At 42.8% G+C, this 18,171-nt stretch overlaps 1 protein-coding gene across 2 annotated transcripts; it reads left to right on the top strand.

Annotated features, from left to right (window-relative positions):
- The first annotated feature begins 96 nt into the window (after positions 1-96).
- si:ch73-61d6.3 (occludin) lies at positions 97-18,170 on the top strand. Of its 2 annotated transcripts, XM_003445131.5 has the most exons (9): positions 97-353; positions 3,498-4,089; positions 7,241-7,432; positions 7,815-7,982; positions 12,057-12,220; positions 14,351-14,569; positions 15,588-15,759; positions 16,765-16,806; positions 16,942-18,170. In XM_003445131.5, the coding sequence occupies exons 2-9, from the start codon at positions 3,511-3,513 to the stop codon at positions 17,038-17,040; spliced, it is 1,635 nt and encodes a 544-aa protein (XP_003445179.1). In that variant the 5' UTR covers positions 97-353; positions 3,498-3,510; the 3' UTR covers positions 17,041-18,170. The 2 variants fall into 2 exon arrangements, with proteins under 2 accessions (XP_003445179.1, XP_025755400.1); XM_025899615.1 differs by lacking the exon at positions 97-353 and having other exon boundaries at positions 3,381-4,089.
- Position 18,171: the final 1 nt, after the last annotated feature.

Below are 18,171 nucleotides of genomic sequence, written 5' to 3'. Positions count from 1 at the left end.
CTAATCATGCGTGCGTCTGCTGTGGTCGTCGTGCTAAGGCAGAAAGCGTGACCTCTTGCGGTTGAAAGGCGGCGGTGTAGCGCGGCGGGCCTCATCACCGAGGCGGACTAGCGGGACAAAGCACTTGTTCAGAGACCGCTCACTGCGCCTGTGTGCCTGGGACGCTGCAGACGGAGAAACCGCTTCAGCGCTGCTTTCAGATAGAGGTTTACTTTAAACACAGAAACGCATTTTTTCTACGGGCGCTTTAGTTTCCCAAACAGCTTCACACTTTTAAAGGAAGGAGAGTTTTGACAGGAAATAAGGGCGGACACTGGTCAAGTTTTTACCCCCCCCCCCTTCGGCGACCTCAGGTAAGATAACCGTGAGGTGGACGGAGGTAATAATAATAGCAGACTGTGACCTTTTTTGCCTCTAAGAAGTGAGCTAACTTTCTTTACTGTCTCATAAAGTTGTTCATACTTGCCGCTGTTACAGCGAGTGTCGGATTTAACGGTAACTACACGGTACGTTTGTTACTTCGACAGGTGGGCTAACGACCCCCGAGAGTCCTGCTAGCTAGCTTACGATACATAAATCTGTTTAAAACTACTTATACCAGAATCCCTCCTGCTCGAAAGAGCGTAAAACCCCACCTGTATTGATATCACGACGTGTATTTAGTTTGAAGTAAAATAAATCACCGTTAAACCCAAAGTACTTGATCATTAAGCATGTAATCGGTTAGACTGCTGTGTTGTGTTGGTATTTACCTCAGTGATGTATGTACCCAGGTTAGCGCTTATAAATATGAATACATGTGTGTGTGAAGTTGTGCTTTGGCCATGCAAGACACTGCACACCTTACAGTGCCTTTAATGATCATATCATCCTTCATATTTACAAGCAGAGCTATTCTCTTGGCTGATCCGACTCTTAACTAATGCAACCTTTATTAAGACCGTGTAAGCTTTGTAGACACCATGGGGCTGTTGCCTCCCTCCCTGCTTCAGTTTTGCCTACTTTTTCCTCAATCAGCTGGTTATTCTGTAAAGTAATTGTTGGAGGTCCGTATGCCTGTCTTTGTGTCTCAAACAGTCTCGCACGGGGAGGGCTCTAAGACCACCAGGTGAAACACGTTCCTGAAGCTTTTTTCGTGTTAGAGCATTAAAGGAAACCTGTGATTATTCCCCACAGATTTTATGGTGCAGGAGCTTTGTCAGTGGGGTGTTTTTGAGCAGGAAGTCTTGGCTGACTCCCGTGTGAGTGTGCCAGTGGGTCGCAGCCTACATCGGGCAGGGTTCTAATAGTTTTTGACAGATGTACGGCATGTGACTGTATAACTGGAATTCCTTTATGAGCGACAGATGATAGAGACTCTGTGTTGTAGTGGTGCTCAGGCTGCGGCTGGTGGGCGTCTGACATGACCTGTGACTTCGGTCCAAACACTGTGCTCTCTGCCCAGCCTCAAAATGAGCCAGGCAATCCAGTGTTAGACAAACACATGTACTGATACTGCTACTACTGTCGGTCTTGTACTACTCCTGCTACAGTAGATACACTGTGTTCAGGCCAATATTGGGAGCAAAGGTTCCCAATAAGTAATCCCCATGTTTTTGTGGGCTATAACAATCATTATGCTGAGGACACAAACATCTTTCTTGTTCATGTGCAAACTCTTAATCTGAAGTAGTAGTAGTAGTAGTAGTAGTAGTAGTTTTATTATTTATTTAAAATAGAGTATTTTAAGTGTGTAGTGGCTTGTTGGCTGATTTTGATCAGTTCAAGATTTGGATTTCTTCCGTGAGATGCCCTGAGGTGCTCTGCTTTTGCTAGGGCAATCAAGTGGAAATTTTAAGGAGGAGCAATTAAAAGTGAGGTGGAAGTCACGCAGTCAGAGCTGCGTGGGCTGCCCTAGTTGAATCTGATCGCTCGTAAAAAGCTAAATTACCGGTATAAACAAACACAGTAGCAGGAACTAAACTAGCACCCAGCTGAGAATAAAGGACATGCTCATCCACCTGTACTCCCCTCTTTCTGTTTTTCTGTTTTCTGCCTCGGTCCGTGCAGGAGCAGCACAGAGGAGCCCTTGTTTGATCCTCCCCGGACACTGCCCCAATTTTCTTTCTCTCTCTCTCTCTTTTTTTTAAACTTTGGTTTCATAGCAACACTGTTCCCGTGACGGGCAGCCTTGACTTTTGGCCCTCCTGCTCCTGAAACAAAGACAAGAAGTTATGGAGGGCAGGAGAGAAGCGGGGGAGAGTTAAGAGACTGGGCAATTGTAAGAGGGTTGAAGGAGATGGAGGACGGAGGGAGGGTGTAATGGGAAGGTGTCTGAGATGGAGGCTCTGAGGCGAGACCTCTTCTTCTATTGTGTTCACCCGAGTCCCATAAAAGAGAGCAAGAGTTATGACTCTGTGGGCAGTGCCAGGGACTGTATCTCTCTGTGTGTCTAAACTTCTGAATGACTCGGTATCTTAGGCTTTTCCTTCTGCCAGCATGTGCTTAGAAGAATATGGAGGTACAATTATTGTTCCAGTTAACTTATTCAGTTTACTTGATTTTTTTTTTTCTCAATTACCAATAAAACCCCCCGACACATCTCAGCACAGAAACTGAGTAAGGAAAATGTCAAATATGCTCTTCCACCAGCTCTAAGTGTATCAACATGCTGTTTTTCAGTTTTTTAATCTTGAGATCCGGTTAAACTTGTGGTGCTTTATTTGTTGAATTATAATGTCAACTAATTAGTTGCAGGTGGAACGCTTTGTTATACTCCTATTGTATTTACACCACATACAGAGAGAGCACAGTTGTCAGTAACATAAAGGTAATAGAGGCCTCGAGGTCTTCTGTCTTCTGCAGCAAAGCTGTTTACGTGCCTTTCAGTGAAACATGTCGACCTCCCACTCCCTGTACAGCTCGGTGTTAGAAGAATGGGGATTGTTATGTTGTAAACTGTGGCCTTGCAAATCTCTGTGTAGCAGAAAAACGTTTTAGCTGAATACTAAGATGTGAAATATTCAAATTGTGGACATTGTGAGGCTAGAGAGAGACTTCCACAGCCTGTAAAGAGGCAGAAAGGAAAGTATTGTTGTTTGGATGCTCTCCCTGTCCTGGTACTGACATCTCCGTACTGATTCTGACTCGGCTGCTTCAAGGACCTCATAACTGTGGTTATTCCTCTCATTTTTCTCTGTTGACATATAAGAGTATGTTATCTGTCCAAGAGGCGATTTTCTCAGCCAAACAGAAGGAGAAAACTGGACAAACAGAGCTAAGTTGTGCCATCATAAAATGCACTCCCTTGTAAATGGTAAAACATTTACACTGTTCCCTCACTAAGCCTCATTTGCTAGTCACACCTAGTTTTCCCGTATCTGTTTTTGTAGCGTTACTCATATCAGTTCAGCTGAAACACAGCTCAGGACGGCTCCTCCTGCCTGTGTGCCGTACATTTTGATCTCTGTTGCTGACGGACTTTGTGTGTGTGTTGGTGTTTCTCTGTACACTTCCAGACATCTTTGAGCGATGTTTGACAAACAGCATTATGAGAGTCCACCAGTCTACAGTCCTCCTTTCACCCCTCCACCCAACAATGGCTTTGGGCCTGCGGCGAGCTTCCATGGCCCTCAGAGCGACTACAACATGTACCCACCTCCACCGGGATCCTACTACATGGAGGACAAGCCGCAGCACTTCTACAAATGGCTGTCACCTCCTGGGATCGTCAAAGCCATGATGGTCACAGTCATAGTGCTGTGTTTGGCGATATTCGCCTGTGTGGCTTCCACGCTCATGTGGGACATCCAGTACGGATATGGCTCTGGAATGGGTTACTACGGTTCTGGGATGGGCTACGGCAGCGGCTACATTGGCGGCAGCTACGGCTCGGGCTACGGTGGTTACGGGGGATACGGAAACTACTACGGCTCCGGCTCCTACATTTCTCCTTACTCGGCCAAAGCTGCTATGATCGCCATGGCAGCCATCAACTTTGTAGGAGCACTGGCCTTCTTCATCGCCAGCTTCTCTAAAACCAACGCAGTCCGCGGCAGAAAGTACTTTCTGGCCGTCTTGATATCCAGCGTTTTGATGGCTGTCCTGCAGGTAAAACTGCTTTTAATTTCCCATGTGCTCTTTTTTTATTAATACACAGAGAGAGGAGTGCAAGTACTTTGGTGAATAATCTTCTGAAAGCGTAGTATTCATGTGAAAATTATGTTTCTCAATACTTTGTCTCCTCAGTGTTTGTCAGGTTGTGCTATCATAACACTGTAAAATATGGGAGTGGCAAATAATCAGTAAAGCAAAGAACTCTCGACAAATTCAAACTAAAGAAGGTACAAAACTAAATAAAAACACCATTGCTGGACAGTTTTAAAGTGTAAATATATTTTTACCAATTTTCTGGAGATAATAGAAAAGAGTCTTCATCTAATGGAGCGGACTCTGACACAATCTGTACTTCTGCATCACTGAGGAGACTGAAACATTTCACTTGAACACAGGAACCCTTTAATTAAGTCAGTTATTTACAAAAGCTAGCATAACATGGTAAATAGGACTTCTCTAATGTACCTGAGCATTCAAAGTGCTTTAGACAGCATGCCTCATTCACACAAGTGCTTTCTGTCTACCGTTCACACACATTTACACTCCGATGGATGCGTCAGAGAGCAACTTGAGGTCAGTATCTCAGCCAAGGATATTTGGCATGTAGACTGCAGCAGCCAGGGATCAAACCACCAACCTTCCAGTTATTAGATGACCCGCTCTGCCTCCTGAGCTACAGCCACCCCAACATGACCTGAGCTCCCTCATAAACCTCCCATTTAGGACAAAACCTTTTGTAGTCGTTCTCATCAGCTGTTTGACAAAAATCCCCAACTCCCTTGCCAAAAGAGCTCAACTTTATCATCATCATGCAGCTAAAATAATTTTAGAATAAGACATACTTAAATTGTTGTTGCACAGACAGTAAAGCTTAAAGGGAAATTCATTTGCAGTCATAACTGAATCTGAATCTTTCTCACACACACACACACACACACACCGTGTTTTCATATCTTTGTGGGGACATCTCATTGACATTCCCTGGCCCCTTATCCAAACCCTGAGCCTAAACCTAACTGTAACCTAAGTGTAACCCTGACAATAATTATGCGGACGACATTCAAATTTATCTTCATTTGACCGGACCTGCGTCCTCCCTATTACATCTTCTGCTTGACTGTTTAAGGGATGTTAAGGAATGGCTATCACAAAATTTTCTTACACTAAATGAGAAGAAGACAGAAATTATTGTCTTTGACAGAGATACATCTTCAGGACGGCTAAATGACATATTTGGTCCTGCTGCTAGTCATCTTACTGACGCCGTTAGGAACCTTGGAGTCATTATGGATAGCTCATTTAAACTAGATAAACAGGTATCTAGTGTGGTTAAATCCAGCTTTCATCAATTACGTCTAATTTCCAAGGCTAAATCTTATATTCCCTACAAGGATTTGGAGAAACTTATTCATGCCTTCATTACTACAAGGCTAGATTACTGCAACTCCTTGTATATGGGCCTACAACTCTCCCTTCTTCAACGACTGCAGCTAGTTCAAAACGCCGCAGCTCGCCTTTTGACTGGCTCAAGAAAGTATGACTCTATTACTCCTGTCCTGGCAAACTTACACTGGCTCCCCATTAAATTTAGAATTGATTTTAAAGTTTTACTGTTTACTTATAAAATTTTAAATAATATGGCACCTGATTACCTAGCTGATCTTCTCTGCCTATATAGCCCCACAAGAGCACTAAGATCATCAGACCAACTGCTCTTAGTGCAACCCAGGTCTCGCTTGAAAACCAGAGGTGATCGTGCCTTCGCCGTTGCAGCACCTAGATTATGGAATACACTTCCTTTCCATATACGCGCATCGGATTCTATTCAGTCTTTTAAATCACGTTTAAAAACATACTTGTTCGACATTGCATTTAAGGTCAATTAGGGCAAACTGCACCCGGATTGCATTGGATTATGTAACTATTTTATTGTATTTTCATATTTATAATTTTATTATACTTGATTTTATCTGTACTATGATCTTATGGAAAGCACTTTGGTGTACTTCGGTCTTGAAATGTGCTATATAAATAAACTTTGATTTGATTTGATTTGAATAAAACCAGATTTTGAGCCTGAAATATGCCTTCAAACTCATGGGGACTGGGATTTTGGTCCCCCACAAGCATAGTGAACTTTCAATTTTTGTCCCCACAAAGATATGAATACAGGGACACACACACAGATTGATGAGCTTCTGAGTTTAAGTATGTAATATTGGGCCTGTAGACAGTGTCGTTGTCCACTGCAAACAGCTGGCAGTCATTGTGATACTGAGCTCAGTGATGTAATGATATACTAATAAGTCACATGCACAGATACATACATGGACAGCAAGCAAGTCTGTGAGAGCTCTGCTCTTTCAGGTTAATTCAGGTGAATAGTAAAGTGGAACTCCATTAGGATAATAAAGTGTATTTTTTAACATAATCATATCATCATCAGTATTTTCCTGCAAGCTTCCCATCTCACAGCTCGGCTGACAGTCAAAACTGGGAACGTCTTTCTTTGTTATGAATAGTATTTAAATTTGGAAGTTTTGTAAAACCCTAAATACCAGAAACATAATTTGAAACCGAATCCTTCTACGCCATTTCACTCAGTTTAACCACTGCATACAGATGTTAATCCAGCACATCATTATGTTTATTGAGCTCAGTGTACAGAGCATGACTCTAGAGCCAGTGTGAAAAGAGAGAGAGTCTTCATTTTTGGCAGAATCACTCAGTGTAGTATGGTCTGACTTCCTCTCAACAGAGAAACTGTGCTGACCTGATTTACTCAAGTTTTCACTGTTGTTATGATTCATTAATTTACTGTTAACGTAAATATTTTGTTTTGTTTTTTAATGATTCCACTTTATTTAACTATTAAATACATACTAGTGAATGCTAGAGAGCCAGTGAACATTTGTTAGTCCAACGTGGAAGGTGTCTGTCTCCTCCTTGTACTGTGGCCTTTGGACTCACTATGTGTTCTCCACACATGTGATAAGATTGCTGCTGACTGTTTGCCATCATGTAATCTGATGCTGCTGCCTTGTGTTCTGCTATGAAATGTCTCTTTCACTAATCAGACCTCAGATGGTACATGTGTCTTTACTGATGCACTAAATCTGTTGGTGCACTGTTTGTGTCTTTTCAGGGCATCATAAACATTGTCTACATCGTTGGGGTAAACCCCATGGCCCAGAGCTCCTCCAGTATGATGTACAATCCAATGCTCGTGATGTGCCAGAATCTTTACCAGACCAGTTACTCACAGATGGGAGGAGTGGGAGGCTTCCCCATGTACAACCAGTACCTGTACCATTACTGCTTTGTGGACCCACAGGAGGTCTGTAGCTATATTGAATTGTAGGATTTGTTTCCAGGATTATTTAATGATGATGCTGACTGATGAACCTGTTTATTCTGAAATGGTAAAAAGTCTCCAAGAGGTTTTCTTGATTGATTTGTTTTGTTTGTTTTTTTTCTGTGTTTATCAACTGTTTAAAAGCGTGAAAATGGGAACGACTTTAGTTGTTTTCTATTATCTGCTTGTTAAAACCTGTTCAAACTGTGGTATAAGTGAGATTTCTTCTCATATTAGTCCTGTGCAGCACTGTGACTCATAATGTTGCCACACATTTGTACTTTTTGTACCGGGATAAACCAACTTTATCTCGGAGCTTATCTCTTTCAAAATGTACTCAGACTCGTATTCTTGTCGTTACCAGGGAATTGCAATGGCATGTGGATTCCTGGTTGTCATCGCCTTGAGTGTTGCTGCTTTCTTCGCTCAGAGGACAAGAGGGAAGATCTGGCGCTACGGCAAACCGAATATTTACTGGGAAGAGCCTCTTGTTGGTGGGAAGGCCTCAGAGGGCAGAGATGTAGAAGACTGGGTAAGAGACAACAGGATGGTGGACACAATTTAATAAGGTTTAAATGGAGGATTTAAAAAACAAAATCACATTTCCTTCCTGCATTCCTGCATTTCCTTTGCCCCAAACTAGCCTGGAGTCTTTGCATGCACAGCTTGGAGTCAAGTGAGCAGGGTCACGCAGAGTTTAAATCCAGCCTCAGGTGGAGCACAGTGATCACCCACAGATTTGATTAGATGATGAAATGCTCAACTACAGTGAAGTTTGTTGTGTGGATGCTGGAAGCATCCACACAACTGCAGGTTCACACAATGTGATTTGTTGCTAAATGGCAGCGAAGTAGGTGAGCAGGTAAGCTGTCAGTGAGGTATTCATCTTCTTGTGTAGATAGTCATCAGTGATAATGACAGGTAGGCGATTGTGGTGACCTGTAAATAGCCAAGCAGAGACTTGCACATACCCAATTTTAGTCTGTTGATTACCCCTGCTATTTGTAACATGTAACTTGTGTCGAGAGACAGTTGATTGGTGTTGATCGCCAGTTTACTTCTCTCATATGCTTTTATTAGTTGGCTTTATGAGTTCACAGTCCGAGAGGAGTTTCATGTGTGATGTTGTGAAGGGTTCAGCAGGGAAACGGTAACGCTAAACTCAGTGTTTCCTCTGACTGAGTCACTTTGTTCAGGGTCAGGATGATAGCAATCGCTGATTGTTTGCAAATGGCCTACAACCTGGTTTCACTCTGAATAATCATTAACCACCTGAGGAGATAGTAAGCAGGCAGGTGGTTTCTAGAGAGCCTGCCTTTGTGTTTCTCTAAAAGTCAACAGCCTTTCAGCCATGTAGGACCAGGAACTGAAATATGGGCCCATAGTGAATGAAAGCATCAAGAGCGCTGTGTAAGAGATTTAATTATAGTTCATAACCAGCTTTAATAGGATAGTCTGATGAATTAAGGATGCAGAGAAACGTGCACTTTTATCTAAGAAATGTTTTACTGTTTTCAGTCACGTAATTTACTGCAGGTTTCCGGCCCCCACCTCATCACACTAATGATCTATATTTCCTGTTCCCATCTAGTGTTTGTTCAAACATCATCCACTCGAATGTCACAAACACAGATAAATATACAAACATGGCACATAGTAGATACATGCCAACTACAAATGAAAGAAACCCAGATGTAAAGCGAATTTCCTTTAATTATGATGTTAATGATTAAACAGGGCACAGTGGTTAGAACTGTTGCCTCATAGCAAGAAGGTCCTGGGTTCAATTCCACCATCAGGCCGGGGTCTTTCTGTGTGGAGTTTGCATGTTCTCCCCTTGCCTGCGTGGGTTCTCTCTGGCTTCCTCCCACAGTCCAAAGACATGCAGTTAGTGGGGTTAGAGTAATTGGTAACTCTAAATTGCCTATAGGTGTGAATGTGAGTGCGATTGGTTGTCTGTGTTAGCCCTGAGACAGACTGACGACCTGCCCAGGGTGTACGCTCCCTCTCCCCCTAAGACAGCCGGGACAGGCCACACAACCAAAACTAAGACTTCCACATTCTTGCCTAATATCATTTGATTACATTGGTGTGTCGAAGAAAGCTGGGAGCCACAGTGTAGCTCTTGCAAAGATACCAGAAGTACCACCAAACAGACGTGTTGTAATGGTGAATGATATAGAGCTGTTTGTTGTTGAGAGAGCTCGTCATTCCCGAGAGTGTAACATGGCGCACGCAGAGGTGTACAGGCAGGGCAGAGTGATTGAGATGAGCCCACAGTGACTAGCACTACTGTCTAATAATGGAGCAGTACACAGTTAGGTCATCGAGCTCGTTGTAGGTGCAGTAATGAAAGCTGCTTCACTGGAACAAATTTCTCCGGGAAGTCAAAACAGTAAGAAAGATGAATCTTAGAAGATTTAATGATCAGTGGGAGCAGATAATTAGAAGTTTACAACATATATGATCTGTAGTTTGTGTGTCATACTTCCTGCATGAAGACTGCGCTCTATATGAAGCACATCGGCCAGCGTGTGCCAGTGGCTTTCTCCTGTCCTTATGTTCCTTATATTACTATCATTATAATGATCATAGCCATTCACATTCACACTGCAGTCTTTTTTTATTACTTTGTTGACACACTACCTGTGTCTCTGTGCCACAGAATGAGTCATCAGCCTTGTTTGGCTCCTTTAAGCACCAGGCCAGTGACAGTCTAAGGCTGTGGTCGGTCTGAGATTGGACCCGTCTCTGTTGTTGAGCTCAGGGAGGCCTGGCTCGCTCTGATGACCTCACACACAAGCTGCATTCAGCTCGCCCGAGGTGGTGCGCTGCATTGTGTCTACTGCATGAGGTCATCAGAGTCGGTTCCTGCAGGGCTGTCTGCAGCATCCTGAGCTGCTTCATAGACACAGTGTTAGAAAATGTTCTGACAGGACATTAAGCAGCGTGAACTCAACATTATTGTGAGAAAATATTGGTGAGAGTTGGAAAGCAAAGAATTGGTTACTCTTCCACATAATCACCTCTTGTCTGAGTAGTTAAACCTCTGATTAGTCACTGCTCTAACAAGTTTCTGTTAAGACCATTATCTCTACTTAATTACCTCCAATTAAAAGTGTTTTTAAGTTATGCAAGCCGACCTTTCCCAGCTGACACAAACACCGCTCCTGATTTTCTACTTTAGTTTTTTTTTTTAACAGAGACTTAAGACTTAAGAGTCTCCATCAAGACTCTGTTTCTGTGTCTATGCCCTCCTAATTCCTTCCTTTGTTGACATGCACATATGCCTCATATGCCTCATTTATACTGCTGCTCCATGGGTCACCGCCTCCTCATCAACATCCAACACTGCCGCAAGCCATTTTTTAAATCTTCCTGTCAATCTTTTCCTCCTGGCTTTGCTTCAGCAGGCCCAGCACTCTCAGACATTCTTACTGTGCTTGTGCTCACAGCCCAGCGGCCACTGTGCTTCTCACTGAGAGGACATTGTTGAGATTCTTCCAACAGGATTCTCCTGCAGCTGCACGAAGCCCTGCTCGCCCCCACCCAAGCGCTCCACCCAGTGTGATTATTGTTTTTTAGGGGCAAGGCTGATGTTTAGCTCTCAGGAATTTAGCGATGTACCACCTAGAGAGCGGAAAACCTGGTCGATGTTATCACAGGAGTAGAGCTGTGTACGGTGGTTCATTAGTAAACCCTCGCCTCTAACCGGTGCAAGGTAGTAGAGAGAGTAGAGCGCCCGTTTCCAGTTTCAAGGCTACTGCTTTGTTTGGAGGTCTTGTAATAAAGCGTCTAATCATTGATACACTTTGTGGATTAAACACTGACCGACCCTGAGGCCTTCACTGGGAGGAAAGCCGTCATGCCGTCACCTGACCTCACAGGAAGGACTTGGAAATACAGATTAAGGGAAACATTTTGACTCCTTTTGTTTAACGACAGACAGGAAGAGCAGATCCGTTCCAGGTGTCCGTGAAGACGTGAGACAGTAGAAAGAAGTGAAAGCATTGCTGTGTATGTCATTCACTGCTTTAAGTTTTAAGGATCAGAAACAGGCGTACAGTGTGGCTCTGTAAAACAAACAATCTCAAACAGTATTTTATTGCAGTCTGAAAGAATTGGTTTATTTTTGGTTAGGCTTATTTTTGATTTATAATTAACCTCCTGTAGCTCTCCTTTGTTTTTGCTCTCCTGAGCTTTTCGTGCACTGCGAGCCGAGCCGCTCAGTGTGGAGTTGGATTGTAAAGTGCAATTTTATGCCTGACTGCTCACTCAGACTTTAAGTACTAATTACTAAACTTTTTCCTTCATCTCTTTCTCTTTGTCTTTAAAAGCCATCGTTGAAGCTAATGCTTTCCTGTATCACTTTCTACTTTAGTAAAAGTTTTGAAGCAGTGAAATATACCAAAGTAGTAAATATTACGAATGAGACATGGCACAAAACAAATTCCCTGTAGATGGTTTTAGTGCAGCGGTTATGTGTAAGAGGAGAAAACAATAACACAGAAACGAGGCCGTGTGCTGGTCTGGTCTTTGTGAGTGCTTCAGCTGTTTGTTTGCATCTGCTGAGCCTGCTCTCTCTGCTTTTTCCTGCCTGCTGAAGGTGAACAATGTGGAGGAAAGCCGCAGTGTTCAGGATGCCCCGACCCTGCTGGTGTCAGAGAAGGGAGGCGGGCCGCTTAACGCCTCAGTTAACAGCGTCGTCTCCTACTCCCCACCCAAGGTGGAGAGCAGCTCCTACAATGACGATGCCTACGACAACAACGAGTAGGTGGTTCACTTTTCTTTGAATACTTATCTCAACACCGTGAGCTTGCAAATGTTTGTCTGGCATGTATAGTATATACTCTGTATTATTATTATTATTATTGTAGGTTGTTATTCTTTTCACACAGTCCCACAGAACTGTTTCGTGCTTCCTGATTTGTGTAATTTCAGTCAGTGTAATTTCAGCTGTGTGAGATCACAGTGATGGTTATAAATAATAAGAACACACCTGAGCTCAAGAATTATCATTGAAAATATTTATAGTATCAGAGGAACAGAAAAGAAATAGATTGTTACAAAATATCTTTGGCACAGATTCTTTGGCTCAGTCATGCAGAATTCAACTGTTTATGTTTTTTGGGGGGCGGTCCTCTGACAGAAAGCAAAGCCCACTTTAGAGCACATGGCTCACCCAACCATGTTAAACCCCACGAAAAGATATTGCCCTGCCCACAACGCAGATCTGTGTGTGTGTGTGTGTGTGTGTGTGTGTGTGTGTGTGTGTGTGTGTGTGTGTGTGTGTGTGTGTGTGTGTGTGTGACCTTTGAGTCCTTGTTGGATTAATCTTCCCTTTTGTAAAATTTCATGTTGTTTGAATTCTCTGAGGACGACAGCAGGATATTTGCGTTTCATGTCTACAAAGGACTTCTGAAGCACCTTGTTTTTGTTTGTTTTGCAGTGTTTGGATAAACGCTGTGTCACAAACACTTCCTTTTGTCTCTGCGTTTTTCAAATATGTATCTATATCAGCTCAGACTGTGCTGTTAACAGCACAAACATCTATACACCGACTCGACGCTGCAGTTCAAAGTGCAGATTTTCCTCACAAGGCAAACAGAACTAGTGTTTTGATAAGCAGCAAAAATGCCAGCCAGAGATGCAATGTGCACGGTTGGTTTTTTAGGAGCTTGTAATATCTGTGCCATTGGATTTGGATTCCTCCACAAATCCCTGCAAACCCACAAAATTGAATGTGTCTCCCTTTCTCGTTATTAAAGAGCTGTAGCTGCTTCCTGGTCACTGAGAGCCTCCATACGGCACAGAGTCAGATTGTAGATAGAATAGAATAGAATAGAATTCAACTTTATTGTCATTGCACATGTCACAGGTACAGGGCAACGAAATGCAGTTTGCATCCATCCAGAAAGTGCTTTAGCTGTGATATAGATATATTACAATATATATTAGCAATAATATAGATGTGTAAGTATATTACAGAAATGGGTCTATTATGGTATGTTATAATGTACACGGTGTGAAGTATGTTATGAATATTCTATATCTATAAGTATGTACAGGCTGTAGTGAGTACAAGCTATGTACAGGCTATGAACAGGATATAAATATGAAATAAAAACTATACAGAAATCTGAGATATACAGTTATACAGAAATGTGAACTATGCAAGTTATAAACAGTTGTAGGATTAAAAATTATGAGCAGCAATAATCATGAATGGGTTAGTAAAGGTCTACCTTCCCCTTCCTCCATATGGCGTCTACCCGGGGCATTTAGGGAAATAGAGTTCTTTTATTATTTTGATTATAATGTCCTTAGAACTTTTTATCTTTGGTTAAATATTTTTAAATGTTTTACTACACCTTTCTGCACTGTGAAAACTAAAAAAAGCTAAAGGCAGCTGAGGGAAAAGGAAGCAAGGTGGCAGCACATGTGATGGTGTTTTTTTGCAGTAACTCTGGGTCATATTGCACGATGAAAACAGTCTGCTTTTTTAAATCTTAGCCTCATAATGCAAAGTCCCCCCCCCTTTAAATCCCTTTTACATGTAATTCCAGTCTAGCTGCATGATGTAAGAAACTAGTATTGATCATTAGATCAGAGATTAACATGGAAAAACTCTGCTGATGTTATCGATTGGTTTTGTCTGAGCTCCTATCTGCTGGCAGCGTCAAGCACGTTATGGTTTAAATGCTGCTGATCTTTTTGATGTATGGGATGATGTTTGTCATTACTGTTTCCCAAACCGATGAAAAGCACAAATGCAAAAATCTCTTTGGTGAAAAACAAAAAGCTCGGAGCTCTAAGCTCTTCTAAACTTATAATCATTACCCCCTCGGGGGGGTAAGCCCGTGAAAGAAGAAGCCGCGTTCTCATGTCTTTTTTCTGCAGGTACTCTGAACGGACAAACAGCCGACCATCGGAAATGTTCTTCCACAGCGGGGGGACCAGCTCGAGCCCCTCAGAAGAGACGGGCGGAGGTCGCAAACCCTCCGCAAACAGGGGCAAGAGGCGCAGACGTAACCCAGAACTGGACGAGTCTCAGTATGACACGGAGTACACCACGGGAGGAGAGACGGGCAATGAACTGGATACAGAAGAATTGGAGAGGTGAGAAACAATCTTCTACTTTATCTGTGAGCTGCTCACACACAGTCTGGATTAGAGAAGAAAATGTCATTAGGCAAAAAACTCCGGATGGGGATTGCAGTCGAATGCTGTCGTCCCCTCGGGACCTGACCTATATTCTCTGACATAACTTAATTCCTAAGCTCAGAAGATCAAGCACAGTACCTTCATTTACGGGAAAGTGCAGGGAGAACATCTCTTGATTTGAAACACGTACGTTTAAAATGGTAACGTTACAGATACTCAGAGGAGGAGAGGCCACAGCGTTTCCCTCGTTCTGTCCAGGAGAGCAGTTAATCCTCTAAAGCATGCCGCCTCACATGAGCTGTACTCGGGCATAGTTAGAGAAGTGGGACAAAGGTACCAGGTCCATTATAGAGACAGGATATTTACACTGTGTAGTTACATTTATTCACTTTCAGAAATATCCCAGAGGGAGACATTTAAGTTGAGCTCGCTACAGCTGAACTTTCACAGTGTTTCTGTGCTGAAGGAATATCAGTGACTCTTTTATGTTGGCTTTGATCCCTGAGCAGCAGCTCACCTTTAGCATGAAAGACCTTTGGTGGCCTCCTGATACTGGCTCTGTAGTACTGGTACATTAGTACTTGTCTTAATGGTTAGGCGCCCTCTTACTGAGCTATGACGGCACTGAGGTCTGTGAGCCAGCTGCTTTTGGATATTCCAAGATCCAGACTCAGTTCTAGTTGAGCTGGATTTTACTATAGAAAAAGTATTTTTTACTTGGTTTTATTTAATGATTTTTAGCGTATATTTACAGTTGATTTAGTGACTGTTATTATGGTGCATGTGATGTATAACCTGGTTGTTTTAAATGTGCTGTGGAAGTAAACGTTTACTTGACTGATAGAGTTGATAACACTGCATTTTGACTGGTCGAGATTTATTTGCGATGCTGATGTTTGTCTTTCTTTCCTTTGCTGTCTCTCCATCATTTATTCCTCTGCACCACCTGCCTCCCTTCATTCTTTTCCTCCAGCATGTACCCGGAGATAACATCGGATGATCAGCGACACAATTATAAGAGAGAGTTTGACGCCGACCTTCGGGAGTACAAGCGGCTGTGTGCTGAGATGGACGACATTAACGACCAGCTGAACAAGCTCAGCCGGCAGCTGGACACACTGGACGACACCTCAGCCAAATACCAGGTGAGATGAAACCACGCTCCTCGGAAAGTCACAAGAGACACAGCTGAGCTAAACGAGCATGGACACGGAAAGGAAAATAAAGCAGGATTATGGACAAGCTCCCTCTCAGTGTAACTCATTTCACATAATAAATACGATCCTGGATCTGCAAAGACGACAAGACAAAACAAACGTGTTTACATTTGATGTATTTATTGTGTTTGTCCTTGTTGTAGCACTTAAAAAACTGTGATGATAAAGGCCGCCTTGGTGTACCTACCCGGATCGACTCGACACGGTTTTCAGGGTTTTCCATTAGGTCGTCGATCCGAGCAGGTACTAAAATGTGACGTCGTCAGACTGCACGCCACTGATTGGCTGGTCAGTGGCGTTATTCGTAGAGTCACGAGTTGCGTTCCCCGAGCGTGACGAAAAGCCACACAGACCGACCTGCAGTTTATATCATCGCCTCAACGTTCGTGACGCATACTAATTACGCCACGAGATGCTCGCACACGTCGCTATAACAACGATCACGCACATTAGGTGGTTTTCGATTGTAATGGAAAACCAGTCGATCCGAGTAGGCACTAATGGAAAGCGTCTATATTAAGCTCCTAGAGTCACACGCAGGAGCTTTTTCCATCATTACTCGTTGCTTTTAGAAGCTGATCAGTCCCCCGCTGTTATAAATATACTAACGTTTCTAAGAATTGTTACAGGAAGTTATGCTAATATCAGAGTTTTAACACTCCATTAACTGTCAGTTCATTTCTCAGATCACAACTCCAACCTGTCTGACTTTGTAAAGTCTCTCGTCTTTGACCTGGTAACCGATCGATCTGTGCTGTGTGACTTGACCTTTAACGAGGGTGAAGAGTGACTCAGAGCCACTGTGTTAAAAAAGTCATTGCTCATTAAGCTCGCTGTGCATAAAAAACACAAAATGTGAGCTTTAATGTTTCCTTTGCGTATGACGATCACACCAAACCTTATAAACCTTCTAACCTCTGTGTTTTTCCCCAGATTGTAGCTGAGGAATATAACCAGCTGAAGGATCTGAAGCAGGTGAGGAGACATATCAGGCATTTTTTTATGAACTCACCTAAAAAAAAAAAACATTACGCAGTTATTAAAGACCCTTTGACCCAAACCTGTGTGGAGCTTTTGTTGTTAACTGGCTTTTCTGTGCTGCGTCTGCAGACGTCCGACTACCAGGCTAAGAAGAGAGAGTGCCGCCGGCTGAGACACAAACTGTTCCACATCAAGCGCATGGTGAAGGACTATGACAAGAACCACTGAGGAGCACCCACTCTCCCCACAGCACATGATACACTCCAACATGCCACAAAGACTCTGTGACCTGCTGAGACCAAAGTTAAAGGACACACATGCTCACACACACACACACACGGGGAACACACTGCAAGTTCATAGTAATGATCTACTGTAAACAAATAATCGCTGATTTTTCGAGAGAATGAGAGGAGGAGCCTCCGTCCTGATTGGCCGTAGTGTTTGCAGGGTACGGCTACTCCTGAGGATCAAAGCCTGCAGAGAGGCCGTTTGAAGGTCACCTAATAATTAGTCGCCCGAGGTGACGCTTTGCTCGGTTTTCTGCGTTTGCTCTCCGATAGGCGACTTTTCTTTGTTTTTTCCTCCACAGATAAGAGTCGGAGCAGTGATGTAGGTGAGACGGCCGTGGGCAAACACGCAGCCTCTTTAACCCTCTGTGTGGCCGATGAACATTAGCTGAGGGTTTCTCACGTCTGCTTCGCCGTTCATAACGACCTTAAATGTCGGTGAACTTCACAGCTTTCTTTTACCGTTTTTTTTGTTTTTGTCGAGATTTTTATATTTTTTTACAGATGTTGTGACACCAAAACTGGCCAACGGGCTGTGTGTGGCATTGTTGTATTGTGTGTTCTTTTAACGAGTCGTGTTCTTCGTATATATCAGAACAAATTTACAGTTGGTCTCTAAAACCTCGAGACTCATTAGTGCTTGTACATACTGTAGCCTCATAGCAGCAGTTGTGTGTTTAAACTATGCAAATTAGTCAAATTAACCACAGTGTCTGTAGGTTTTCATCACACACACTCCTGAAAAACCCGCCTCGCTGTTTCTGTCCATAAGCTGAACTCATTTGATTCTTTGCCAATGAAAAGGCGCTTTAATCCTCTGCGTTTGTGAAAATCTACTGTAAACCTTAAATTCATGTAGACTCGCTTGTGATTCGTCTTGCATTTGTATTTTTATGAAGAACATTGTTGTCATTTTAAAAACCATTTGCGAGCCATTTATTTTTGTAAGAATTTATTTTCTTTGACGCTATTATAAAAAGACCATTTTTGTAACTGTGTACCTCCATAAATGATGTTGTTTAAAAAGTACTGAATTTAGTAAATAATAAACATTTCTAATTCTCTAAAT

Source organism: Oreochromis niloticus, linkage group LG17, assembly GCF_001858045.2.
Source record: "Oreochromis niloticus isolate F11D_XX linkage group LG17, O_niloticus_UMD_NMBU, whole genome shotgun sequence".
Classification (NCBI taxonomy): Eukaryota; Metazoa; Chordata; class Actinopteri; order Cichliformes; family Cichlidae; genus Oreochromis; species Oreochromis niloticus.
This window is presented reverse-complemented; position numbering and strand designations above follow the sequence as displayed.